Source organism: Gadus macrocephalus, chromosome 3 (assembly GCF_031168955.1).
Source record: "Gadus macrocephalus chromosome 3, ASM3116895v1".
NCBI classification, from domain to species: Eukaryota; Metazoa; Chordata; class Actinopteri; order Gadiformes; family Gadidae; genus Gadus; species Gadus macrocephalus.
Window position 1 is genome coordinate 11,948,665 of NC_082384.1, and position 27,065 is coordinate 11,975,729.

At 45.0% G+C, this 27,065-nt stretch overlaps 1 protein-coding gene across 3 annotated transcripts; it reads left to right on the top strand.

The window, feature by feature from the left end:
* Positions 1-5,288: 5,288 nt before the first annotated feature.
* LOC132454123 (long-chain-fatty-acid--CoA ligase 1-like) lies at positions 5,289-26,866 on the top strand. 3 transcript variants are annotated; one of them, XM_060047313.1, is made up of 21 exons: positions 5,289-5,449; positions 13,710-13,917; positions 15,010-15,118; positions 15,776-15,840; positions 15,969-16,070; positions 16,387-16,486; positions 17,870-18,045; positions 18,883-18,915; positions 19,143-19,194; positions 19,300-19,373; positions 20,016-20,093; positions 21,340-21,474; positions 21,765-21,899; positions 22,309-22,404; positions 23,332-23,404; positions 23,486-23,574; positions 24,716-24,832; positions 25,047-25,190; positions 25,448-25,549; positions 25,634-25,705; positions 25,803-26,866. In XM_060047313.1, the coding sequence occupies exons 1-21, from the start codon at positions 5,304-5,306 to the stop codon at positions 25,941-25,943; spliced, it is 2,247 nt and encodes a 748-aa protein (XP_059903296.1). In that variant the 5' UTR covers positions 5,289-5,303; the 3' UTR covers positions 25,944-26,866. The 3 variants fall into 3 exon arrangements, with proteins under 3 accessions (XP_059903296.1, XP_059903295.1, XP_059903297.1); XM_060047312.1 differs by lacking the exon at positions 20,016-20,093 and adding an exon at positions 20,190-20,267; XM_060047314.1 differs by lacking the exons at positions 5,289-5,449; positions 20,016-20,093 and adding exons at positions 11,719-12,009; positions 20,190-20,267.
* The last annotated feature ends 199 nt before the right edge of the window (positions 26,867-27,065 follow it).

Sequence of the window (27,065 nt, forward strand, 5' to 3'; positions counted from 1 at the left end):
CATTCTCAAACATCAATACAGCACAGCACAGCACAATGACATACCGGTAATATGGAAAAAGGTTCATGCATTTGATAGACTGAGACATTCCTACTTTTAACTTGTCATTTCAAATGTCTATTTTAGTATAGACACATATTATTTCGTACACTCAATTATATTAGCTAATTCAAATAAACCAAAGACAGAAGACTTTGCATCATTGATTTTTATTTTCACCCAAGGCAAGAAATTTTGATCTGTAAAGAAGAAAAAAAAAAAGCTTCCATAAATGTTTGACAAAGGCAAGTATCAAGGTATTTTTCTGGCCTATAGCAAGCAATGTACACGAACAGAGAGCGGCAACTTACCTCTAGGCAGAAAAGCGCGCAGTATCATGGACTCGTATTTCCGTCTGAGTCCATGATGCTGCGCGGAATTTTCCTTAAATGTGGGCGGGGTTAAACGTTTAAGCCCGCCCACATTTAGCTCCTCCTCGATCTGCGGGCTGCAGTCAGGGGCACTTGTCAACAGTCGCTCCAAAGCCCCCTCAGTGAGCGTGAGTCCCTCTGGTTAAATAGAGGAGGGCATTTCAGTGAATCTGTGCCGCAGCAGCAATGCCAAACTAGCTAACCACACCTGGTTAAAGGTTACTACAGACCTTTACCAAGGCCAACAGCTCGGAATGAGATTGGGACAAAATCTGTCTCAATCTGTGAAATTGGCTAAACCTTGTCTACATCGATCACCCTAAAGGGGAACCATCACGCTTGTCGTTTTTAGATAAGAGTACTGCGTCACACACCTGTTGTGAGAAAATTCAGTCTGTAACATCATCTGTTTCCGGAAAATAAGGAAAACAGCGGAAGGGCGAACCATTGACGTTGTAAATTTGTGATTTGTGTTCTCCAAATAGGGTTAGAAATAACAAAAAAAACGTGCAAATGAGGCTTTAATCTTTTCAATTGGAAAAGCAGTATCAAGTGCAAAGCTATAGATAATGTGTGGGGAAATCAACCAACGCTGCTATCTGTGGTCCTACTAAATCCTACAAAAAATAACTGCGTGTTCATTTATCTACATGGGTTGTAGTCCGCATGTGTTTATCCATCTCACTATTCCCTATGGTCACCAGATAATGGGTGACAGAACTGGCTTTCAGATGTAAACATTGCTTTGTTTCCAAGGCAACTCTGAGCTGTGTGAAAAACACGCCATCATGTGACCACCAGCCCCTCCAGAGTGTTTACAAATGAACCAGGAACCAAAATGTTCTTGTGTGTCCTCTCTCCTGCACAGACACGTCCTGTTCCTCTATATCAAAGCATCTCAGCCCTGACCAATCGTGGCACACAGAGGCACAGAGGAAACCAACAGAGCCGGAAATGTGTCGAGAAGAACAGACGGATCCGGTTCAGCACACCGAGGTCAGTCCAACGCTGTCCCTGCAGAAGGCTCTCTAGATATTTCTAGAGAGGAAAAGCCACATTACATTTTGGGCCTGCAATCACCCCAGGGGAGACAGGATGATAACTTAAATTCTATACAAAACTAGCTTTACTGAAGTGAAGACACCGACCAAACGGACGGGAATAACCTCAGAGTTGTACAGCCCTGTCGAAAACCCTGTCTTGCAGTTAGTCACTGAGGTTGAATCTTTTGCATAGTTCACATATATTTATCCATCTGGGTTGAATAATATATATTGCTTCACAGACGCTAGCAAACTACTAATAATGGAGAGAGGTGCAATGCTAATGCTCAGTGGGAGGTGTCAGCCAAAAGCAGGGACCCAAAGGTTTTTGAACCCAACCGAATAGTTCTGCGCCCCACCAGCTTCTGTGTCTAAAACGTTGCTCCTTAAGGGTGGAAGTGCCTGCTGGACTAATGACTAAAGAGTAAATACAACAGGAGGAGCATGTAGTACAGTGCTGTTTGCATGCAGAAGCAGCTAGGGGGCGGTGTAACCTTGAAGAGGTGGAGGATGAGGGCGCCTCTATGCTCTCCGTGTCTGTCCACCATCTGGAAGTGACTGACCGTGTTGCGGAGCTGGAAAACAGTGGAGCATAACCGTAGAGAACGGAACAGTCCGTTTCCAATGTGACTGGACAGTGGACACGCCGCCCGGATGAGCAGGGACATTTTGAATCACTTTGATAGCGTGTACTGTGGCACAAAGATTTAAATGTGCTCTGGAGTCACACGGCTGATATGGTTCAGTATCTGCTGAAACGTCCTTCTAGTGCACAGTCCAACATTTAAAAGTATAAGAATATTGTTTTATATTTGATGATATGCTACTGGTCATGAAATACTTTTAACGTAGGCTTATGATTCGCACCAGATTCCTGTAAGTGGCTGTAAGGTTATAAGTCCTCTGTTTGTTGATAGTCCTGTCTATTCCAGGTGGAGAAAGGTACAAGTTGGAGCCCACCTGGCTCTTGTACCAACATCGCCTCCAAGCAGCTCCTGATCCCTAGTTTGAATGTTGCATTACTCATCTAACATTTTGGCATATACTTATTTCACAGGTGTGTGATCAACTCTGGTGACTGACTCTCTGTCAGTCAGTCAGTCAGACAGACAGACAGACAGACAGACAGACAGACAGACAGACAGACAGACAGACAGACAGACACTCAGTTCAATAAACCTACAGGCAAATACCTGATTGTAATATTTCAGAAATTGTTGTAAATAAAGAAAAGGAGACCATCTTCAAGAGTAAGAGGAGCCATCTGTTTTGTTTGGTCAGTGAATAGGGGGTGCTTTCAAATGGTCTTTCCATGCAATGGAAGGTGCAAGCCAGCCAACCCTGGAATGATATCGGCCTCTTTTGGCACCTATTGCACAAACATCCCTGGAGGGATCCCTCGCTTCCCCTTTCCAGTCTTCCATCTTCAATTACCATGGTCTTTACTAGCCCCAAAGAGGGCATATTTGAAGCCCTTTGGAGGCTAACTGACTCAGGACTATTCTCACACAAATCCGACTTTAGAAGGTAAAGTATGATAGACAAACTTAATACTGGACATAGGGGCCGTTTCACTTTCGTGCTTATTCTTTCAACCAATCATGATGCTGCAGGTGGGGATCTGTAATCGCAGAGAGTTGGTATGACAAAGATTAATCACTAACTAGTCATCAAAGCTTTTCTGGCGGGAAAACAAGCTTAAACCTCCTCCAAACATCACAAGTGTCTGGAAACGTTTTGAATCAACACCCTCTAGACTTGTCTCTTCCACAAAGTGTCTTCATAATGAAAATGGACACAAGGGCCATCTGTGCTGGATAGAGGAGCAACGTTTATTTCAGTCCACTGGGTAGGCTGCAGACTGATCTATCCAGCACACATCTAGGTGGACACGCCCACTAGTGATGTAATATGGGGCCGATTTTCGAAACGGCTTGTAAAGCTAATCTCACTCACAACTGGGGGCATCATATGTCCCCTTTAACCCTCCTGTTATGTTCCGGGTCAAATTGACCCGTTTTAAAGTTTGAAGATCTAGGAAAAATAGTTATAAGTATTTTTTTCAGTATGAAACTTCTTCTGCTTGCCTTATCAACATATAATATGAAAATAGTTAATCTCACATATTTGCAACCACCCCCTGCATGTTTATATCACATAGATACTGTTCGGGTCAATTTGACCCAGCAGTAAAACTGGAGGTAAAAAGGTGTCAGAAATGTCAGACTAATTCTTTCTTTACAACTGTGAGACATATCAACAAGTGGACACTCAACAGGGGAGGGTCAAAACATATCAAATATTCTCTGCATTACACTGTCAGGCAGACAAAATGAGCAGCAGAAGCAAATGGATGACAGTCCAGGAGGCTCGGGACTTCATCACTGATCATGACAGTGAAATAGAGGAGGATGTGTCTGAAGACGAAGACGATCTTGAGCTAAATTCAGATTCTAATGAATCTGATTTTGAACCAGATGAGGGAATTGCTATTCCTATTCCTCCTAGCAAGACATTCATGTCAAAACATTGTGAAATACAGTGGTATTCATCCCCTAATATGAGTCAGGCAAAACTGTCTGCAGAAAACATAATAAAGACAGTGCAAGTCAGCTTTTGAGCTGGTCATGCCAAATTCAATACAGAAAATCATTCTGGAAATGACTAATCTATGAGGGAGACGTGTTTTTCGGGAGAAGTGGAAGGAGCTGGACAAAACACATTTAGATGCGTATTTGGGGCTCCTCATCCTGGCTGGGGTCTATAAGTCCAAGGATGAATCGACAGCCAGTCTGTGGGATGCAGAGACAGGCAGGGCTATATTTCGAGCCACAATGTCTCTGGAGACTTTTCACATATTCTCCAGAGTAATCAGATATGATAATCGAGAGACAAAGGCTGGTAGACGGGAGAGAGACAAGCTGGCAGCTGTTAGGACATTGTGGGACAAGTGGGTAGAGCAACTTTCACTACTCTATAACCCAGGCCCTAATATCACAGTTGATGAAAGGTATAATAATAATAATAATACATTTAATTTAGAGGCGCCTTTCAGGCCTAACCCATAATAAAGTGGTGAAACATAAAAAAAATAAGTTTGAACAAATATCTTTTTTTTTATGAAAAAAAACGAGTGAATTATCCTAATTGAACCATTACCTCTTAGAGGTAAGGAACACTATTGCACTAAATATTGATAGAATAGTTACTAATGGAGTTAGTAATGACATGTTCACACTGCTTGTTAGGATTTTTTGGGTTTAGGACATCTTTTGGATAATAAACATGCACCGGGTCAAATTGACCCGGGAACACCATTGCTGTTCCTGACAAACGAACATAACAGTAGGGTTAAAGTTAGTACAGATAATCTTCGGTATTTTTAGACATCTAGAAGAGTTTGTATCATTATTACACTGCATAGGTGAGGCCCCAGAGGTGGGTTTGTTTTCTAACTTGCCTGTTGGGGATCCCTAGCAGTAGGCTAGGCTAATCAACACGGTTACCAAGTCTTTGAATCAATGATTTAAGTCTCACTTATCAGCCAATGCTTGGACAAATATAGCGATACAGCTAACGTATTAGCGATAAGTTGCGGTGGCAAAAGAGGACGAAAGAACCGAGAGAAACAATGCGTGCCTAGCAGTCCTAGCTCCACATTTGTGTTGCAGTTGTTGAAACGAGTTTTTCCAGATCAATAACAACCGAATCCTTCATAATTATGTTACAAAAAAAACATCGATCTATACTCTGTATGTTCTTAAGAATGGCAAATGAGGGTGCATTTGGAATAAACCAATCAGGGCACGCTCGAACTCCTGAATATTCATAGCGTGCTTTCCAAGGTTAAATGAGTGACGGAGGCGCTGGCGAGGATGTTTTCTCGCAGGACGCCTCGGATTGGCTGACGGGTCCCTTTACTTCAGCACAGCAGAGTCCGCACTCCGCAGCTCATCTCGTTCAGACGGGCGCAAGTCGTCGCAACTCCTTCCACAGGTTGGTCGATGCGTTTCACTTTTCTCCCTTACAGTTGTCCTGGCACCGTTGCTAAAACATTTTGCATCATTAATCTGCTATCCATCTTACGGCAGAAACGATTAAGGTGACAGGACGGTTCGTTCGTTGCAAGCCGAATGATGTGATGTGCCAAGATAATTTCCTCAAAATGTTTTACTTCCTGCTCCTTTTCTTCTTTAAGCGAATTTGAATGAGTTTGAATTTGGGCATTAACTTTAACCACCGCATTTTCCATATAACTGCGTTATTCACCACGATGATGGAATGTGTGGCGATGCCTCAGTCGTGCACGGATTCTCCCGCAAAACTTCACCGATAGGGAGTTGGATCGGACTTTGACAATTCCGGTTTGAAGTGTTTCCCACCCACCAACCCACCCTCTCAGATGGGTTGTTTGCGTGTTAAAAGAGAAATGGAGAAACGCAGCTATTGTCAGATATAGTAGCCTACTTGCAGTGTCTCCTCCGTGCAACTTCAAGACCCTGTTGGCGAAGTGTGTGTGTGTGTGTGTGTGTGTGTGTGTGTGTGTGTGTGTGTGTGTGTGTGTGTGTGTGTGTGTGTGTGTGTGTGTGTGTGTGTGTGTGTGTGTGTGTGTGTGTGTGTGTGTGTGTGTGTGTGTGTGTGTGTGCGCGCACTTGATGAGCAAATACCTAGTGCGCTACACACCAGGAAGAGAGTCTTGGCAGCAGATAGATGGAGATCATCGACATGATACACGACTTGTTGAAGCCACTACACTATGGGTTTGTGCGTGTAATAATGTTGACAAAGCTAGTGCCACGCCTGAAATATGAAAATGTAGGGCTGAACAGACGGGTTTTTATTCTAGCTTATTATGGCATGTAGTCAATACTGGAAGCGTTTGTAGGAAAAAGTCGCACACCAGGAATGTCAACTGAAAAGTGGGTTTCTCGACCTCCCCAACATTTGCGTGTTGCGTCTTGCCTCTACCTGTAATCATTGACACCACAACTGTTTTTTCTTTGTGTCGTTTGTGGTTTAGAGTAGCCTACTACTACCTGTTTTCTATGAAGTGTTGTAACCTTCACTGAGTCACCTTGTGTAGATCGGTTTTTCTTGTTTGACAAACACTTTCTACATATATATATGCTGCTGGAGGCCTACCTAATGCACTCTTTGAACTCAACGGTAAACTTCTCTCAACGGTCATTGTTGACTCAACACGTCTTTGAGTAGGCTAACTGACCTTGGCCCATTCTAGCAATACAAGACGTCTTTGCAGGATTTGGAAACACTTTCTGTGCCTGGTACTACAGGACCTTGCCCAGTTGTTGCTGACAACCGCAGGAACTGAGAGGAATGTCAACTATGAGACTCTACATTAAAGAGATGCCTGTAGGTGAATTATGGTATTGTGTGTGTGTACTGAAGCCTAGGTATGTTTGAGACATCAGGATATGTATATTATACGCACGATAGGAATGTGTTGACTTGGTATGTATTCAGTACCACTTCATGATGTTAGGAAAGTGTGTGTGTGTGTGTGTGTGTGTGTTTTGATGTCCATTACCCTTCTCCTGTACTTGGATAGAGAGGAATGTTGGCTTCAGGCCTTTCCCATGCAACCTTTGTTGGTACAAAGAGGTTGAAAGGTGGGCCGTTATTGTTTTTAGTAATCAAATATTAGAATATAATATTTGATTCTACAACTGTCAATGTTTGATTTAGGGGCAGAGCTGGTAATACTTCTATGCAGTTCTGTTTGCACGGCTTTGTATCTAAAAAACAAAAAGCCTTTATTTTTTAATCAATAAAACAGTTGTATGTTATATTGTGTTAAATTATTGATTTCTTAAAGGTTGGGTATGGAATTCGCTTTTTTTTGGCCATTTTTGCAGAATTACTTGAAATCCTTATCATAACCCACTTACAGCCACTGAGTTAGAAGTACTGACATGAAAATTAAACAAGTCAATCATCTGTGGAACGGGCAGGGCTCGAAAAACTCCAGCCAATCATTTCCAGAGCCACCGAGTTGCATTGGACAGTAAGTACGTCAATCAAACAGTCGTACTGCACTCCCCCGCGCGCGACCCCTTCGTGCAGTACTCGTGACCCAGAGCAAGCTCCTGTTTGTTGTTATCCTGCGGTAGCTACTGGAACTAGTTAATCCACATTTGGACCTAGCAGTAGAAGACAATTTCCATGGCAGACAGACGCCACCATCCCCATGTTTTTTTTTTAATGTTGCCATGTTGTTTAACGAAAACCTACGCTAGCCTGGCTCGCTCTCGCGCATCTGTGTTCGCGCTCGTGCATGATTGCGCGTCCAGGTACTTGGAATGGGTGGAGTCAGAGTCAGCGTTGAAGGAGAGGGGGTAGGGCCATTTGAGTTGTGTATTTTCAAAATCTGCTGGCGTTTCGCAAATCCCATACCCAACCTTTAAGTAGCAGTGGAATAATGTTTACAATTTGGCAGTTTCAAGATTCAACTATTTCTTAATGCGCTTTAGAAGAGCACAAAAATACACCACATGCCAAAAGTAAGCATTCACACGGAACAAAGTCTTTGGACGGCGTCGCCCCCCCCCCCCCCCCCCCACGGTCCTGTTTGGTCGTCAGTTATTTCCCACTCATCACCTTATCTGGAGGTCAGACGGGTCACCACAGAAACGTTTCACCTCTGCCCTGCTAGAGCTGGCTCTAGATCCATGGTGCAGGGCAGGCACAGCCTCAAGCACCCCAGCCCACCCCCATGTACGTGATCACACACACTCATCTCTCGCTCAACTGTTGACACACACTACAAGAAAGCGAAGGGCCTCAGTGTCCCCTCTGTGTGCAGGGTTGTCTGAGGACATGCTGTTTGGATCCTTTTATGATTATGGAAGGAGGAATATGGTTTCAGTTCGCCCCGTGGTAGGGGTGACTTCACCCACACAGGAACAGGACTTCAGACAAATCACACATCCAAGAGCAGGAGAAATTATATTTCTGAAATCCTAAACTGTGTGTGTGTGTGTGTGTGTGTGTGTGTGTGTGTGTGTGTGTGTGTGTGTGTGTGTGTGTGTGTGTGTGTGTGTGTGTGTGTGTGTGTGTGTGTGTGTGTGTGTGTGTGTGTGTGTGTGTGTGTGTGTGTGTGTGTGTGTGTGTGTGTGTGTGTGTGTGCTTTTCAAGGTTAAGTTTCTAGTTTTACTTTAAGCTCCCCATGTTCTAGTACATAATTTATAAGCAATGCAAGCACTTTGAGTTTTACTATGTTTCAGTTTGACACCTAATACTGAAGAAAAGCTTTCTGTTTGTGCAAATGACCAACAGTATAATTCAGAATTGGGTGCAAACTCTAATCGGATCACAATGCTTTGAAATAGCCAGGACTTCTGGTGAAACATGTTGGTGTCCACAACATACTTTCTTTCAAAATGAAGAAGTATGTTTTAATAAGAACCAGCATCAAATTAACGCTACGGTGTTCCATGACTGCCAGCCCGGAGGCCTTTTGCATTATGCATGGCGTGATTGTATTATATAATTGGAGCGATTAATGGATGAACGGTTGATGTGCTAGATGCATGAATGAATGGGTGACCTTTGTTCTATTTAGCTAACGCCATCCTCACACACACACACACACACACACACACACACACACACACACACACACACACACACACACACACACACACACACACACACACACACACACACACACACACACACACACACACACACACACACACAACTGTATTTATTGATAGACTGACGATGGTAATAGTAGGCACTGTCCTTTTCTTGGATCCATCCAACAATAGGGGAATGAGAACCAGTCTTTCCGCTCGGCCAATCTGGGCAAGGTATTACAGCCCGGCATTATATTAGTAGTTAGCTAATGACTATGTCAATAACTAACCCGGTTCACTAGTGAAACATTATGCTAAAGTCAACCATAATAGCCCAAGGCAGTAGTGTTATAGCCCTAAGCAAATACAGCCATTTTTAAGAACTACAATTAAATATTATTGAGGAAAAAAGCATGTTTGATACCTATTTTACTTTCAGGCCCATTGATATCAGACTTTCAAGCCCATAGATGTCAGACTTTCAGGCCTATAGGTATCTGAATTTCAGGCCATGGCTTGGTACAAGAATTCAGCACATTTATTTATTTAAAGCTAGAGTTGGAAATGTATGACATTCTCTATGCATCCCAATAGCAATCGATAAATCAATTGCTCAGACAAATAACAAAGAAATAACAGTATGTTCGGGCGCTAGTATCAGACGAATGAAATGATTGGGTGCCATGCCTGTCTACCTATCAGTCTATGACCATAGTCGTCCACAAGGCTAGGCAAGCTATTGCTAAAGCTAGCGAGCTAGTCACATGTTTTGGGAGGGCGACCTAGTACTGATAATACTGATAATTGCCTGCCTACCTTTATCCTTCTGCAGGACACAAGGCCTGTGTTGTATGTGTGTGTGTCAATCAGTTTGATTATCTAGGCGGTATTGACGGACACTGTATTCACAGAAAAATCACTCATCCAGCCCGAGCTCAATCCAAAGATTAGTTATCGGTGATGCCGAGGTGCACCACTCGACCCACAATCGGTGATTGTGGTTGAACACGACTAATGCATTCCTCCTCCACCACCTGAACCTCTCCTGATATCGCCTTACATAGCACGGTCGCCTGGAGCGCCAGTTCCACCTTTTATTTCTGGATCTTGCCGACTGGTTTTGTATTGTCTCATTTTGTCGTCACAAAGTGGTGTCTCGATCATTAAGTGAGAAGGATCACTGCATGGTGCGAACACGTCGTAGCCTTTCAGATAGACGCAAGACTAATTACCAACAAACAATTAATACTCATCAGAAAGCTATACAATGAAACTATATGTAAACTGGGACAATTTCAGGTGGGGACAGGACACCAGGACAATGGCTGTCCCCTGACTACAGGGACGTCTTGTCACCCTCGGCTACTGAAGAGATTCAGAGATAACTAACTACGCTGATGCATGAATGAATGAAGGCCTTTTGTGTTCAGTACTTCACCCGCAAAACCTCTCCTTTTAATTTCTTACTTTCTCTTTGCGTCGTTTGCCTTCCTTCTCTCACTCAGACCCTAACCTTAAAACTCCCTCAAAAGCCAGTGTGTGTGCGTGGCTGCTCTGTATTCCTGGAGTGTTCGTGTGTGGCTGTGTGTGTGTGTGTGTGTGTGTGTGTGTGTGTGTGTGTGTGTGTGGCTGTGTGTGTATGTAATCTAGACAGCTGGGTCTCTTCCTCCTTCCGGATTGGTTTTCCCCTTCTTCTGCTGTGCTGAAGTGTGTGGTGAGCCAGAGTGGGCTGACCAGACGTTGTGCTCTGCTATTGGTTTCTCATTCTTCCGGCCCAAGTATGGAAATTGGTGTCCGGTTGGGGGGGGGGGGGGGGGGGGGGAGTGTTTAGGGTTAACTACCCACAACACCATGTGACACCACTGGCATGTCACTCACATGCGTGGGCCTGGAATGACAACACAATCACATTTGTATATATTTTATAAATGAGGCACACATACAGAAAGAGACTATTTATCTCTCTATACTCTATGCCTCTGGGGCACATCGCAAAACCGGTTTAATGGTGAAGCGGCTGCTTGTATATCACTCAGAAGTTAATTGTGTGTGTGTGTGTGTGTGTGTGTGTGTGTGTGTGTCTGTACCCTGGGGGGGTTGTGTGTTACATAACTTTACAGTTGGATTGTATTGTCTATCTTGTAGGGTGTAACAGCTGTGTTTTGTAAACATGGCAGCTGTTTCCCTGTTAACAGTTGAGGGGTAAACTGAAAATCCTGTAGGTAAAAAAAGCAACAGCAAAGGTACTCGGGAGTGGAACTGGAATCTCTAACCCGAGAACGGCTAACATTGCGGCGACAAATTACCTGTTGGGGCGATTGTAACCTTGAATTAACATTCCTGGTGAATGTTCTCCTCACTCAGCCATGGCACATGGATTTCACAATCAGAAAAACACAGACACAACACATTTCACAAGCACACAGACGGACGGATGGACAGAGTCATAGTCACACCCAGACAGACAGCAGCCAACCACGGAGAGCGCACAGCTGATGGGTGCACATGGTGTTGTCCCGCGCGGCCAGAGATAAAAGGCCCTGGGACTCTAAGGGGGGTGTGTGTGTGTGTGTGTGTGTGTGTGTGTGTGTGTGTGTGTGTGTGTGTGTGTGTGTGTGTGTGTGTGTGTGTGTGTGTGTGTGTGTGTGTGTGTGTGTGTGTGTGTGTGTGTGTGTGTGTGTGGGGTTATGCGTCTTTAATGGTGGTGATGTCACCGTGAAAGGGGGGGGGGCCTGGGGTGTCCAGGCCCGTCCCAGCCTCTGTTTGCAGTGGGAGGCGGTCTGCTATTCATAGTAGCCCCACGCAGACACACAAACTCACACACCTCAGCTCAGGGGGACTATTAAAGTTCAGTTGAAGTGCTGCAGGCAGGATCTTGACTCGCACACAAACACAGCGCTTACTCCACCGGCTTGTTCACCTGGGTTCTTCAGCGCCCGGCGTGCTTCCTCACTCACTGTAAGTTCTTACTCGTGTCTTAACTTGAAAAATGCTGGCGTGAAAATGTTTGAATGAGTGTGGGGAGGTGTCTATCTCCATGTCCAGCACATTGAGGTATATCCGTACCGTTACTTATACTTGCGTGACATTGTGTCAAATACCATGTAGCATTTCAATTGTTGTACTGTACTTTTGCCCCGTGGCATCTTCTCGTTGCTACGATTTATGAGTACTAATAATCCCAAGGAGATACAGTATGTGGAGGTGGCTCTGAGCCAGTTGGAACACCTCAGAGGAACTGGGGTTAAAATAGCAATAGGTGAAAAGTCAATTGTTCAACCGACCGTCACCTCAGATGACCCAACGAATTGGTGCTAGATCTCAAACCAATCATTCCCCATCAATGTTAATACTTATTCACAACTTTGAATAAGGACATTAGGTTAAGGTTTAATTGTGGTCACTTCACAGGAAAGCTGATTTGAATTGAAACCACTATCTGGTAAGAGTATATAATAAATGTCATTGATGTTATAATGAATGAAAGGTGATTCGTTAACAAAGTCGGAAGCTGTCTTAAGAATTTAAATCAGCTGGAGATTGTTTGCTCTTTTATCTAAATGTTTACTTCTTGAGTATACTGATAAGCACTCAGTTTACCGTGACCTATGGCAGAAGGAATTTAACGTTTGTTTAGTCACAAGAGATAGACCAGATGTAATGCTGCTGTTTTAGCACTACATCGTATGTCTACCAGTGTATGATGTTGACATTTATTTTTCCCATTTACATTCATGCTACCCTCATTGAAATTGTAATGCTATTTATCTCCATCTTGTTTGTATGTATTCTTATTTTCATTGAAAGTTTTGATCCCTGTTTCAATTCTCTGCTTTGTGGTGTGTAGCCCCCTCATCTCCCTACCTAGTCTGACAAATAGCGCTTACGCCAGAGACGGGAAGTGTTTTTAAATAAGAACAGAAACTGATGTTGTCATGGTTCAGCTGAGTAGTAGTCACAAGCATCTGCTTGTCTGATGGGGAAATGCGGTGGGAAATGGCCTGTTTGAGAAATTTAGCCACCAGTTGCAGATGATTCAGTCAATTTAAAAACTTTTAAAATGCTTTATCTTTTGAGGATTCAGACGCGTAGATAAATCCATGCAAGAAATCCATGTCAACTCAATTCTTTGAATACCAGACTAACAGTAGTAATACACTAATACAGTACTTTAACTATTAAAACAATACTAATAGAATAGTTACAATATGAATACAATACTTGCAGTAGTCATACAGTACTTGGAATTTTAATACAATACATACAAAATGAATACACAAATTCAACACTTACAATACTTACAATGCTAATGCAACACTAATACAAATCTTTCCGTAGCTTGAACCCTCCTTAACATTATTGTGAAGTAGAGCTGTGTGCTCTACGTTTTAGGTCCAGACTTTCAAAATGTTTGGGTCAGTTTTCTCCTGGAAATGCAAATGTTTGTCAGAAAAAAGAGCGCCTGTTTCATCTCCATGCAAATAACTAATTTAAATCTCCGTCCATTCAGCTTGTCCAGCTTTGCAGTATTTTTGGCGGCCCATCCCGATCCATCACACATGAGACTATAGAAGGGGGTCACGTAAACACAGAAAAGCATGAATGAAACTGACTCAAAACTCTGTCTTCCCCCCCCCCCCCCCCCCCTCCCCCTGCAGTAAATACGTTGCCATGGAGATTCCGGGTGTGCTAAGGCAGCTGTGGACTCCGGAGCTGGAGGACCTGCGGCAGTACATGTGCGGCGTGCCTACCAACGTGCTCATGGGCATGAGCGCCTTCGCCGCCCTCAGCACCTACTGGTACGCCACACGGCCCCGGGCCATCCCCGCCCGCTGCGACCTCGCCATGCAGTCCGTGGAAGTACCGGTAGGTCACGTGATCACACGCCACTCCGAACCGACAGTTAGATCACCATGATCACACGCCACTCCGAACCGACAGTTAGGTCATCATGATCACCCGCCACCCCGAACCGACAGTTAGGTCACAGGCAGGGGCGCAGATGGGATTTTTGAACTGCAAATGATTTCAACTCAATACTTTTATTTTTGTGTAATCTGGGCTTTAACTAGCGCTCAAGTAGTTACTTTCGTAATGGCCTATGGGCCAATGGTTTGCACTAAAAAGCCATTGGAGAACTCTTATTTGAAATCATGGATAAACAACAGTGAACATTGTTAAACAAGGGCCTCCTTGATCAACCCTAGCCATATATAATGAAACTGTTATTTGTCTGGAATGCCAATCACCCACAGAAACAAATTGTTGTCTGTCCAGTCTGTCAAGCCTCTCTTGGTGAATATGGCACAAAGCAATGCCATTGAGTCTGTTTTGCGTCATGGTTGATCGCAACCATGTCTTCAATCTGCGTAACCCACTAAAACTGCGCTCTGCCTCAGCAGATGATATGGGCACCGCCATCAACAATCTCACTAGTGTCTCTACCTGATCAAACAGGCCACGGACATCAGGGGGCATTTCTTTCAAAGCATGCACAGCATCTGCAGTTGAAACATGGCCAGTTGGACTCTCATGTCTTCCTCTTTCAGTTCAGGATATTTGCGAACTGCTGCATCATTTGTAATGGGAGTGTTGAGTGAGTTTTCCATTTATTCTAATGTTGGAATTAGGGATGCACCGATCGTGAAATTCTGGGCCGATACCGATGTTTAAAATAACAATTTGGCCGACACAATTTCTCAGCGACCCGGGTTCGAATCCCTCCTGAGGTCCTTTGCTGCCCGTCCTCCCCCCTCTCTCCGATACCTTCCTGTCTATCTAACTCTATCCCAAAGCATAAAAAAGCAAAAATAAACCTCGAAAAAAATTAAACGGGCTTCTCGCCATTAAGAGATACAATTCCGATTTGGATCGCACAAGCTTCTAACCTTGTAGGAAGACCAAAGCGTTGGGGCGGACCAGAAGCAGAGGCTTCACCGCGTTGCTCTGTGTCCGCAGGGTACCGAGGGCGCCCGGAGGCTGGCCCACAGCGACCAGCTGCTGACTCACTTCTACGACGACGCCCTGACCCTCTACGAGCTGTTCCTGCGAGGCCTGCGGGTGTCCAGTGAGTTCCCTCTGCTTTCGACGAGGTTGTTGGGGGGGGGGGGGGTAGACCGCAATGCAATGCGACGACTGAGCGCCGTAGACTGTGTCAACGGTTCGCTCCCAGAGGAGACATTTTCTGGGTTTTGTACAGGTTCCATGGCGACGACCTGACCGCTGTCTTCAGTAGTAGCTTTTCAATTGAAATGGCACTTCTTTCAGCAGAGTTTTATTCATTTTAGTTTGTGTATATAGTGGCGCTGAGCTTTACTATAATGAAATACTCCCATTTTCTGGAAAACCTTTGTCTCACATTTACAAAACCCCTTTTGTATGCTGATTAAATTTACAAACAACAGCCCTGCTGGGACAATGAGTATCCTCAGTGGAGAATGGACCTCAGGCTTTTTTGGGATCCCTAGCAGAAGGCTGAACCGGCTGGGAGGACAGCTACTCGCCCGATGCATGCGAGCAATTTGGCTTCAAGCCCTGATAACGCATATTTCCTAGTCTGCTTGTCTATAGTCTATTTGCATCCAAAGCTTGTTACAATGCATTGGGTGGTGGATGTGTATACTGTGTGTTTTGTATTATGGGCGTTCCCAGTGGGAATTGAACCCACGTGCTACAGGGTCAATTTGGCATTCTTTTCTAAAGATTTTCTGTGGTCTCCTGACAGATGACGGACCGTGTCTAGGGTCTAGGAAGCCCAACCAGCCTTATGAATGGCAGTCCTACAGCGAGGTGAGGCGTCAGAAGCAGGGGAAGACTCTTGCTCAAGACATTCTTTCAATGTTCTCACATCAATAATGGCAGCCGTTGTCGTAACTGCAGGACCAACAATTGTCACTTTTGATTTTGTACAAACCCAGGTGGTGACTCGAGCGGAACACATCGGCTCGGCGCTCTTACACAAAGGTCACACTCCAGACGGAGACAAACACATTGGAATCTTCTCCCAGAACAGGCCGGAGGTAAGGCTGACACTTGGTTTTCCTTAAAACCAAGGGCTGTGCCGCTGTCCTTTCATCGCAACCCTCTTTATCAGTCTACCGTCGTTCTAACTGCTGTTTCTGAAGCAGCACATCAAGGTTTAATGTTTCGCTGTTGTATTTGCCAACAAAATGCTATCTATTATATTATCTGAAAGCAATGCTCTCCGACAATACACGAGATGCGTTTTGAGCGGAATAATAAAGAGCAGAATTTCTGCTCTTTATTTATCTCGAAGCCTTCAGTTCAGACCAGCCGAGCCGTGGTCTCACCATGTCCCGTGTGTTTTCCTTCCAGTGGATCATCACTGAGCTGGCGTGCTACACGTACTCCCTGGTGGCCGTCCCGCTCTATGACACCCTGGGCACGGACGCCATCGACTACATCATCGACCAAGGTGCGTCCCCGAAACACGCATGCACGCACCGGCCGTGGTGTCACGACCCTGTGGCTGACACGGGGCCGAATGGTAGATCTGCGGTACTGACGTAAACCATGTCACATGCAGAACACACTAAAATGTCCCCTCTGTGGCTGAGCTTGTCTATGGTGCCCACTAGTTGTACGACCATGGTGTCACGAGCCAGTGGTTGGGTTTTATGATCGCAGCCGTTTGTTTTGGACCGACGAATCAAACCAACGTTATCCATTAATGCAACGCACCACCGCTTTAACCAGTCACCACATAACCAGAGTCCAGCTAACAGATGGGCGTTTTAACCCCTGATGGAATTAGGTTTAGAAATGATGAATGCTTTGGGCATGTCGATTCTGTTGGCTTTTATAACCTCAAACAAAGCTGAGGTCTGAGTGGACGAGTTCAAGAAGTTTGAGGACAAGGTTAAAATTGCTTGAACTTTGAGCGCGGCCCCAAGTTGGACAATCTGAGGAGCTTCAACCCGAGGTTGGTCTTCACCGCCTCAAAACCCTAGGAACACAATGCTGACGCTGTATTTATAGATAGATAGATAGATAGATAGATAGATAGATAGATAGATAGATAGATAGATAGATAGATAGATAGATAGATAGATAGATAGATAGATAGATAGATAGATAGATATAGGTTTTCATTAAAACATATATGTTTTTCTTTTTGATTACACATGTATTTATTCCAGGGCACATTTAAAGGCCACTTCCTATCAGTCACACGCCGTGCTTTACCTGAAGAGTTACTGAACCAAAAAACCATAAAAAACTAATGTTTTAAATGTGGTTATTTGTCTTCTAATTTCAAACTACTACTGCTACTGCAATCACGCCTTCATTTAGTGATAGTCCTATGTAGTTTCAAGTCTCTTCCAATTCTTCTGTGTGTGTGTGTGTGTGTGTGTGTGTGTGTGTGTGTGTGTGTGTGTGTGTGTGTGTGTGTGTGTGTGTGTGTGTGTGTGTGTGTGTGTGTGTGTGTGTGTGTGTGTGTGTGTGTGTGTGTGTGTGTGTGTGTGTGTGTGTGTGGGGGCACAGTCCAGGCAGCGCGCGGTTTAACTTCACGGCCGTGTCCGAGAGAGGGTCAACCTTCTCGGACAAGCACAGCGTAACGCCAAGGGTTGTGGTGCATTTCGTATACCGCATCGCTCCTGGTAACACTTTAAAAAAAAAAAAAAAAAAAAAAGTATCACAAAGGTGGCGTGGGTCGTCGCCATGGGGATGACAGGCCCTGCTCCTTTTACTAAAACCCTCAGCACCAAAACATCTCTGCGCAAGAATGCCAGCCGAAACACGGGGTCAACCATCACCCCGCTGTGAGCTTATCTTGGGTCTCGTGGGTGTCTCCCAGCCTCCATCTCCACGGTGTTCTGCGACGTGCCCGACAAGGTGAGGCTGATCCTGGGCTGCGTGGCGGAGAAGCAGCACTCGGTGAAGACCCTGGTGGTCATGGAGCCTGTGGACAGTGAGCTGGTGGCCCAGGGGCTGACCTGCGGCATCCAGATCCTCAGTCTCGCACACATAGAGGTGAGAGAAGAAGAACGAGCCTCCGCAGACCCTGGCCTCCGCTACCTCCACAGCCAGAGAGGATGATAAGGGGGTCTATTATGTAGAAATAGGAAGTGACTGATAATGGTCATCGCTTAAGCAGTGGCAGGCTAATAGTGCTTGGCTTCGGAACCCTCCCTCTGCAGATACACTAACAATCAGTTGACGCGACTCCGATCGCAACACAAGTGTTAACAGACAGCGGCCGCACAATATGCGAGGCAGAGAGCACATGCATTGCTTTCCCTCGGTTCTGTGGTACTCCACTCACCACAGCTTATCGGCTATAATTCGTTAGCTTTATCGCTAAACTAAGCATAGGCCGATGAGTGAAAGACAAATTATTAGCGATGGCGTTGTTATGGATTTAATGTCTTGGTAACACTGATGTATTTCATTCCCAAGCCAGCCCAGCCTTTTCTTGGGATCCCTTAACCTTACCCTTAGAACCAGTAGGCTCCTGAAGATTGTAAATGGAGTTAAAGTTGAATTTGAAATTGGAAGTAATCAGAATAATGACACAAGACAGAGTATTAGTTCTGCACAAGTGAAGAAAAACATGACTCATGCAGAACACACGAAAAGGTCCCCTCTGGGACCTGACCTTTTCTAAGGTGCCCACTAGTTTGGACTTGTTATGATATAAACTCAGCAAATACAATTAATTGATAAAAAATATGGCTACTCACAGATTCACTTGACATGAATAAGCTACAACGATAAAGGAATCTTAACACATTTCAGCCGGGATGGTTAAAATGTTAAAGATCCTTAAGATCGACCCCTGCTCATAACTGTCCATTTTTGTGTTTGAAGGATCTTGGAAAAGCCCACTATGCCAAGCCTGCAGTGAGTAAACATACAAGCACATTGTAACTCATCCACCCCCACGCTCTCCCTCAACACAACCCTCCTCTCTTCCATTATCTCACTACTAAAGCAATCACACTTTTTCCATTTAATTCCAAATGACGACGTCCAACATATATATTGATAGTCATTAGTTTGAGTTCTGTGTGACAGTTAGTTATTGTTTCCTATTCGTCTCTTTAATTTCCGTTTGCAATGTGCCACAGCCTCCAAAGCCAGACGATCTGGCACTAGTCTGCTTCACCTCTGGGACCACAGGTAAACCCCCCATAGACTCCAGAACACAGACTCTGTACATGTGAGCACATTCAAATGACGTGCTACTGCATATTGATGTCTAATCCTGATTGTATGTCCTTCTAGGGAACCCCAAGGGTGCGATGCTAACACATGGGAATGTCATCTCAAACACTGCAGCCTTCCTTGAGCTAACAGAGGTAAACGCCGTCAATATTGATGTGGTTTGTTATTGTAAAGATAACTTTAAACCTCACCCAACAACTTCTGGGGTGGTTATTTGGAACAGATAAATGAAGACAACAACACCAGGGGGCGTTGTTGGGGTGCTGGATCTGTTAACTGTAAAAACATGCAGTCAACAAGAAATCCTTCCTGCTTCCTGCAAGGCCTCGAAGTCTTCAGCTTTTCTGAACAATCCTTTCCCTTTTCCTTCCGTGTAAAAATTATGCTAGCTCAATAACGGGTTAGGCTATTGCCTACACTGGGTTAGCGTTTTACAGACTTTAAATTGAAGGACAACCGATACCTGCAATTGTTCGCGAGGGTAGGACTTTGAGACTAAAAGATAGTTTTTAAGAAATTCTGTAGGTGTATGGATGAATCCCTCTGTTATATTTTGGTTGTTTTTTTTACATCTTTGAACTCTGTCCTTAAAAAATATTGCTTTCAGATCTCCATTTTGGTTTTAACCTAGCTCCATAGCAAATTAACTGGGACGCTTTCTAACATTCCTTTTGAACTGTGCTATCTTAGTTCACACTCTCTTTCTCCTTCTTCCTGTGCCTTTCCTCTTCTCTGTGGTCTGACCTTCGTGTCTCATCTCCATGTCTGGGCCTCAGAAAGACCTGAAGCTCTGCACTAAAGATGTACACATCTCCTTTCTTCCTCTGGCCCACATGTTTGAGAGGGTGGTGGAGGTATGCCTTTATTGACCTTTGTGTCGGTGTGTTTACGTGTGTGTGTTTGCATGTGTGTGTGTGTGTGCTTGCATGCGTTTGCCATGTGCTTCACAGGTCCATTGCAAGCTGACCGCCCATGATGTTCACATGTCCTTCCTCCCGCTAGCACACATGTTTGAGAGAGTGGTCGCGGTATGTAGATGCATACATCAGTTTCTTTCTTCAGATTGTTGTGGTTTTAACTCAGGATTTTTGAATTGGTGCCACCAACTTTATTCCAATTGTTTGATATTTATATGAATTATTGGCAAGAGGATGAGGAAATCTTTCACCGACAAAAGTAAAAAAATTAGGATATGTGTATTTGCCTCATTTAAATGCATGTTTTAATGAATAATAAATAATACAGGGACATCAACTCAACAGACAGAAACTTATTCTGATCAAAATGTTTGATCATCAGCTAGAGATGAAACCTATTAATCTCTAGCTGTTTACCGCTTGCTCTCAACTCTTGTTTGTGTTAGTCATTACTAGTTGCCTTTGGGGACTTTCCAGGATGTAAATCAATGTGTTCTGGAAATGTCCTCAGGTGTATGCAAATCAAATGTAGATGATTTTATGCAGAGCATCTTACTTGAGTACATTGTGCATGTTAGCATGGGCAGCTCCCAGTGTCTATACAGCTACCTAATCCTGTCAGCTGCTCCATGAGTTAAGGCCGTGCTCTTAGCAGTCGGGACAGTCGACCCATTTGTCCTTCAACTTTTGCCCAATATGATATGCATATCATGTTACGTTATATAATATTATATCATACCATATCATACAATCATGTTTTTCTGCTTCACTAAACATTTGGAGCTGCCGTTTGTTTGACCAGTGCACTGTTAACCACAGTTGAATCCTTATTTAGGAGTAAAACCTGTGAATACATTTTACACAACGACTTTTTGAGATTGTCAGTGAATACATTCCTGTTTGATTTGTCTTTAATATATTTTGTTGAAAAAAATATATTTACCGTTACGTTATTAGTTGATGACTAAAATAAATTCAAACAAAAGCCATGACTAACATTTCAAGATGTTTCAAATACGTTTTTTCACCTTTTTATAAATTGTTTTACCAAAGTCAAGGAATTCTTAAAAAAAATGCATCTGCTGTGAGTTGAGACGTAGGATGCATCCTTGCAAAGCAGCACCCCTTAGTGGCGCTGTGTGTTACTGCGTCGGTGTGTAACGTGTCTTGCCTTGTGATCCAGGGGGTCGTCCTCATCAACGGGGGCCGCATCGGCTTCTTCCAGGGGGACATCCGTCTGCTGATGGACGACATGAAGATGCTGAGACCAACGGTCTTCCCAGTCGTTCCGCGTCTTCTCAACCGCATGTTTGATAAGGTCAGAGGAACAGGAAGTGTGGGATTATATTAGTATCTAGTTGTGTCCGTGATGATAATGGCTGAATGTCCTCTACAATGTCGTCACTATCTCATATCACTAGTGAAGCTTGATCAGATCGTTTTTACCAGTCACTCACCTCGTACTTCAATGTAATGTAATATTACTAAATTCAATCTGATCCACTTTGTTGACGTGCATGCTTTACACATGCAATACATTTGACTCTTTCCCTCTCAGTTTACAGACATCACATTTAAATGTTTATGTATAAAACTTTGTGTTCACAGATATTTGGTATGGCCGGGTCTCCGTTGAAACGATGGCTGCTGGACTTTGCGTCCAGGAGGAAGATGGCGGAGTTTAAAAGTGGTGTGGTGAGGAAGGACAGCATTTGGGACAAATTCATCTTCAAGAAGATCCAGGTGAGAATACCACATACAAGTTCTGTCATGTCAAGTCATGTCGGAGATGTTTTGATGGAGGATTTGGTCGTTTTATTAAATGTACCTTCTGGGATCACTTAAAGTCCATCTTATCTCATCGTATGTTATCGTAAGTTTATTCATTTTAATTGATCAAGAACGATTGCTAATTCTCTGTGAAAGTTCAAAGCTGAATAGAAGCAAAATCCATCCAATAAATGGCACCACATCTCTTCAGTGTAAAGAAAGAGGTGTCCATTAGTGTGTGTGTGTGTGTGTGTGTGTGTGTGTGTGTGTGTGTGTGTGTGTGTGTGTGTGTGTGTGTGTGTGTGTGTGTGTGTGTGTGTGTGTGTGTGTGTGTGTGTGTGTGTGTGTGTGTGTGTGTGTGTGTGTGTGGTTCTGCCTCCAGAGCGGACTGGGCGGGCGGGTGCGGCTGATGATAACCGGGGCTGCTCCAGTCTCCCCAGCGGTCCTGACATTCCTCCGCACGGCCATCAGCTGCCAGGTCAGTCCCGCTACTACACACACCCCTCACCTCTTCTACTGTACACACCCCTCACCTCTTCTACTGTACACACCCCTCACCTCTTCTACTGTACACACCCCTCACCTCTTCTACTGTACACACACACACCCCTCACCTCTTCTACTGTACACACCCCTCACCTCTTCTACTGTACACACCCCTCACCTCTTCTACTGTACACACACACCCCTCACCTCTTCTACTGTACACACACACACCCCTCACCTCTTCTACTGTACACACACACCCCTCACCTCTTCTACTGTACACACACACACCCCTCACCTCTTCTACTGTACACACACACACCCCTCACCTCTTCTACTGTACACACACACACCCCTCACCTCTTCTACTGTACACACACACCCCTCACCTCTTCTACTGTACACACACACCCCTCACCTCTTCTACTGTACACACACACCCCTCACCTCTTCTACTGTACACACACACCCCTCACCTCTTCTACTGTACACACACACCCCTCACCTCTTCTACTGTACACACCCCTCACCTCTTCTACTGTACACACACCCCTCACCTCTTATACTGTACACACCCCTCACCTCTTCTACTGTACACACCCCTCACCTCTTCTACTGTACACACCCCTCACCTCTTCTACTGTACACACATCTAATGCACACAACCGCTTGCTTTTATGTGTGCTTCATGTTTTACTTAAAAAAATATGAATGTCATTTTAACAATGATTTTCAAGAATGTGTTTTTCATAATATTCGTAAATGCTTGTCTACAAAGCAAATTCAATTTAAATGAACATTCAAATATGGCAACTTGAGACGGGCATTTGACATGTTTATTTTACAGACGGCAGCAAAAGTGAAAATTGCCAATGGATATCGTCATGAACTGCAGCACTAACATCAGCGTGTCTTGCAGTTTTATGAAGGATACGGCCAGACTGAGTGCACTGCCGGCTGCTCCATGACGCTCCCCGGGGACTTCACCGCAGGTAAGCAGCTCCCAGACACATCAAAGATTAGCGTAACGGAGAACCATGGGAGAACGGTTCCTCACACCTCCTGCCCCCCAGGTCACGTCGGGCCTCCTCTGCCCTGCAACCTCGTCAAGCTGGTGGACGTCCCTGACATGAACTACCTGGCGGCCAACGGGGAGGGCGAGGTAAGAACCCGGTGAGAACCCGGAGCCCCCCAGTGTACCCAGTGTGCCCTGGGGCACCCTGGAGACGTGCGCCGGAAGATCAGTGGTGTGAGACTCTATGGTCTCGCTGCTGAGTGGGAGCCAATCACGAGACCCTATGGTGCTTTTAATTGGTGCACAGTTTCTACCTATGGTGGTTGTGGTGTTGTTGTTGTTGTTATTATCACTCCCCTTATTGTGCGTCTGTTTTGGCCTGGCCACTTCTTTGTGTTGTAGGGCTGATGGTTACGAGGCGGTAGGGCCTTGTTTGTGTTGTAGGGCTGATGGTTACGAGGCGGTAGGGCCTTGTTTGTGTTGTAGGGCTGATGGTTACGAGGCGGTAGGGCCTTGTTTGTGTTGTAGGGCTGATGGTTACGAGGCGGTAGGGCCTTGTTTGTGTTGTAGGGCTGATGGTTACGAGGCGGTAGGGCCTTGTTTGTGTTGTAGGGCTGATGGTTACGAGGCGGTAGGGCCTTCTTTGTGTTGTAGGGCTGATGGTTACGAGGCGGTAGGGCCTTGTTTGTGTTGTAGGGCTGATGGTTATGGGGGGGGGGGGGGAGGTAGGGTCTTGTTTGTGTTGTAGGGCTGATGGTTATGGGGGGGGGGGGGGAGGTAGGGCCTTGTTTGTGTTGTAGGGCTGATGGTTATTGGGGGGGGGGGGGGTAGGGCCTTGTTTGTGTTGTAGGGCTGATGGTTATTGGGGGGGGGGGGGTAGGGCCTTGTTTGTGTTGTAGGGCTGATGGTTATTGGGGGGGGGGGGGTAGGGCCTTGTTTGTGTTGTAGGGCTGATGGTTATGGGGGGGGGGAGGTAGGGTCTTGTTTGTGTTGTAGGGCTGATGGTTATTGGGGTGGGGGGGGTAGGGCCTTGTTTGTGTTGTAGGGCTGATGGTTATAAGGGGGTTGGTCCTTTAGGTCCATTTATACAGGGATTTCCAATGCACACAGGAACTTTATAACAATAATACAATTGGAAATGCAGATGGTAGCAGATCCTGAACTTTCAGTTTCACCATATTGAGCGATTTGTTTGCAAGTCAAACAGTGAAAAGCAAATAACAGCATCTGAAATATGAACCGTCCTCTCTATCCTAGGTGTGTGTTAAGCTGTCCCTCTCTACCCTAGGTGTGTGTTAAAGGACCAAACGTATTCCGAGGGTACCTGAATGACCCTGAGAGGACGGCAGAAGCTCTGGACGAGGACGGCTGGTTGCACATGGGGGACATCGGGAAATGGCTGCCGGTGAGCAAACACCCCCACAGAGTGCCTCGCTCACTGCCCCCATAACCAACGGAAGGTGCTCCCACTGCCCGCCATGAAACCCCTCGGGTGGGAGCTGAACGCCGTAACCTTTGTTTCATTATGGGATGGCAGGGAAACGCCAAAGGAATCACTGCAAGTGAAATTGTATTTGTGTCGAGCCCCGTCTCAACGTGTCCGTCTCCGGTGTGCACAGAACGGGACCTTGAAGCTCATCGACCGGAAGAAGAACCTGTTTAAGCTCGCCCAAGGAGAATACATCTCCCCCGAGAAGATAGAGACCATCTACATCAGCTGTGGGCCCGTGGCCCAGATCTTTGTCCATGGAGACAGCCTACAGGTAGGCTCCACCTCAGCATTACCCAGATGATGCATTATATACTGTATCCACTCTATCAGTATCTACATATGAGGTGGATTTTAATGAGATATGTGGGAGGATGCGGAAGGGGTTTAAATGTTTGAGGGGTTTATGCATGAGGGGTATATAGGATTTTTTTCGGTGGGGTACGTAGACAGAGTATATAGGGTACAGGTATATAGACAGAGCGTGAGGGGTATATGATCATTTATTTAAATCCTGTGTGGTGTGTCCAGGCTTTCCTGGTGGCCATAGTGGTGCTGGATCCTGAACTGTTACCGGGCTGGGCCCGGCAGCGAGGCATCGAAGGCTCCTACAAAGAACTCTGCCAGAACAAGGTCGGTTTACCTCCCTCTGTCCATCAGCCACGAGAGCTGGCTGGACATCACCGTGGATTCTAACATACCTTTTCCCGATGTTAGGAGATTAAGAAAGCCATCCTGGAGGACATGGTGATGCTGGGGAAGGAGGGAGGGCTGAAGTCCTTCGAACAGGTAATCATGACTGCCAAGAACCAACCGACGGTCCCTCATTGTCATGCTATAGACGTTGGCCGGTGTAGCCTCATGGTCATGTCCACACTCTGTGCAGGTGAGAGAAATCCTGCTGCACCCGGAGATGTTCACGGTGCAGAACGGCTTGCTGACGCCGACACTGAAGGCCAAGCGCTTTGAGCTCCTGCGTCAGTTCAGGGAGCAGATCGACGCGCTCTACGCCAGCGTGACGATGTAAAGGCCGCTCCCATTTCAGAAGAGCAGCAGCAAAGAGAGACAATCATTTAGCACCTATTGCCTGAACCAAATAGATGTCAATGGAAGGACCCTCGCGTAAATATGGCTGTTCATCATTCATTAACTGGATCCTTCGGCAAAGAGGATCCTATTTTTAACAAGTTGCAGCAGAGCAGATAATAGGTCAACTAAAGTAGAAAGTCAGACATTACGACCTTAATACGACGCATTAATACTGTAGGACATTAATTAAGATTGAATAGTGCCACATCTGTGCCTTAACTGAACCTTACACGTCCTGTCCCGCCTCAGGACGGAATAAGGTTCATTGCAACCAGGAAGTTGCAATGAACCTTTTTAATTTTCAACAAATGGTGGTGCGTCATATTTAATATTTTGAGTTGATATTTAAAGTTGTCATAGGACTTGTAAATAATATATGTAGAAGAAAGCAAGTATTTGTAAAGAGTGTGATGACCGGCACTATAGTTATTCCCTGCATTCTCTTGAGGTCACAGTGACTAAAAGGAAACGTCTAACTTGGCTGTTTACCAGCGCAAGAGACCACTGCTTCATAAACCAGTTGTGAAAACAACCTCCGTCCCTCAGCAGCGTGAAATCCTGTTTCCACAAAAACTTCCCAGAAAAGGGTTGGACCACGGACATAATTTGTTCCCAACAAGGGTATGAAGCAGAGCTGGTATGGTATAAAGCAGCCGGGCGAGTCGGTGCCCTTTGAGGTCAGGCTACAGGGCGATCACGATCCGGTGTCAAACTAAACTGTTACATGTAGCATAAGTCTGAGCGTCTGAGGCCTGATAATGTCATGCATTCATTTCAGCCGTAGGATGTGGCCAATTGTTTTTTGTTTTTTAAATATCAATATTTACTGAGATCAATAAAACCACTACAACCATGCAGTCATTTCATAATGGTCTATTTTCATTTGAATTAAAATGTCTATTGGCTGGAACTTCGGTTTTGTTTATTAAAAGGCCTCCCTTTTCTTCTAAAGAAGTTAACAAATTAAGCTATCATTTTAGTTCTCATTACTAGTACTTAATAAGTGCATTTATAATCAGTGCATTTGTATGAAAGATGTAAATCTGAAGAACTAGAGACC

Bases quoted from the DNA above. Each gene is read 5' to 3' on its own strand.
- LOC132454123 (XM_060047313.1), top strand. From the start codon at position 5,304: ATGAGTGACGGAGGCGCTGGCGAGGATGTTTTCTCGCAGGACGCCTCG. The intron at 20,094-21,339 runs GTATGCCTTTAT...CTTGTGATCCAG, and splicing joins TGTTTGAGAGGGTGGTGGAG to GGGGTCGTCCTCATCAACGG. The intron at 23,405-23,485 runs GTAAGCAGCTCC...CCTGCCCCCCAG, and splicing joins CCCCGGGGACTTCACCGCAG to GTCACGTCGGGCCTCCTCTG.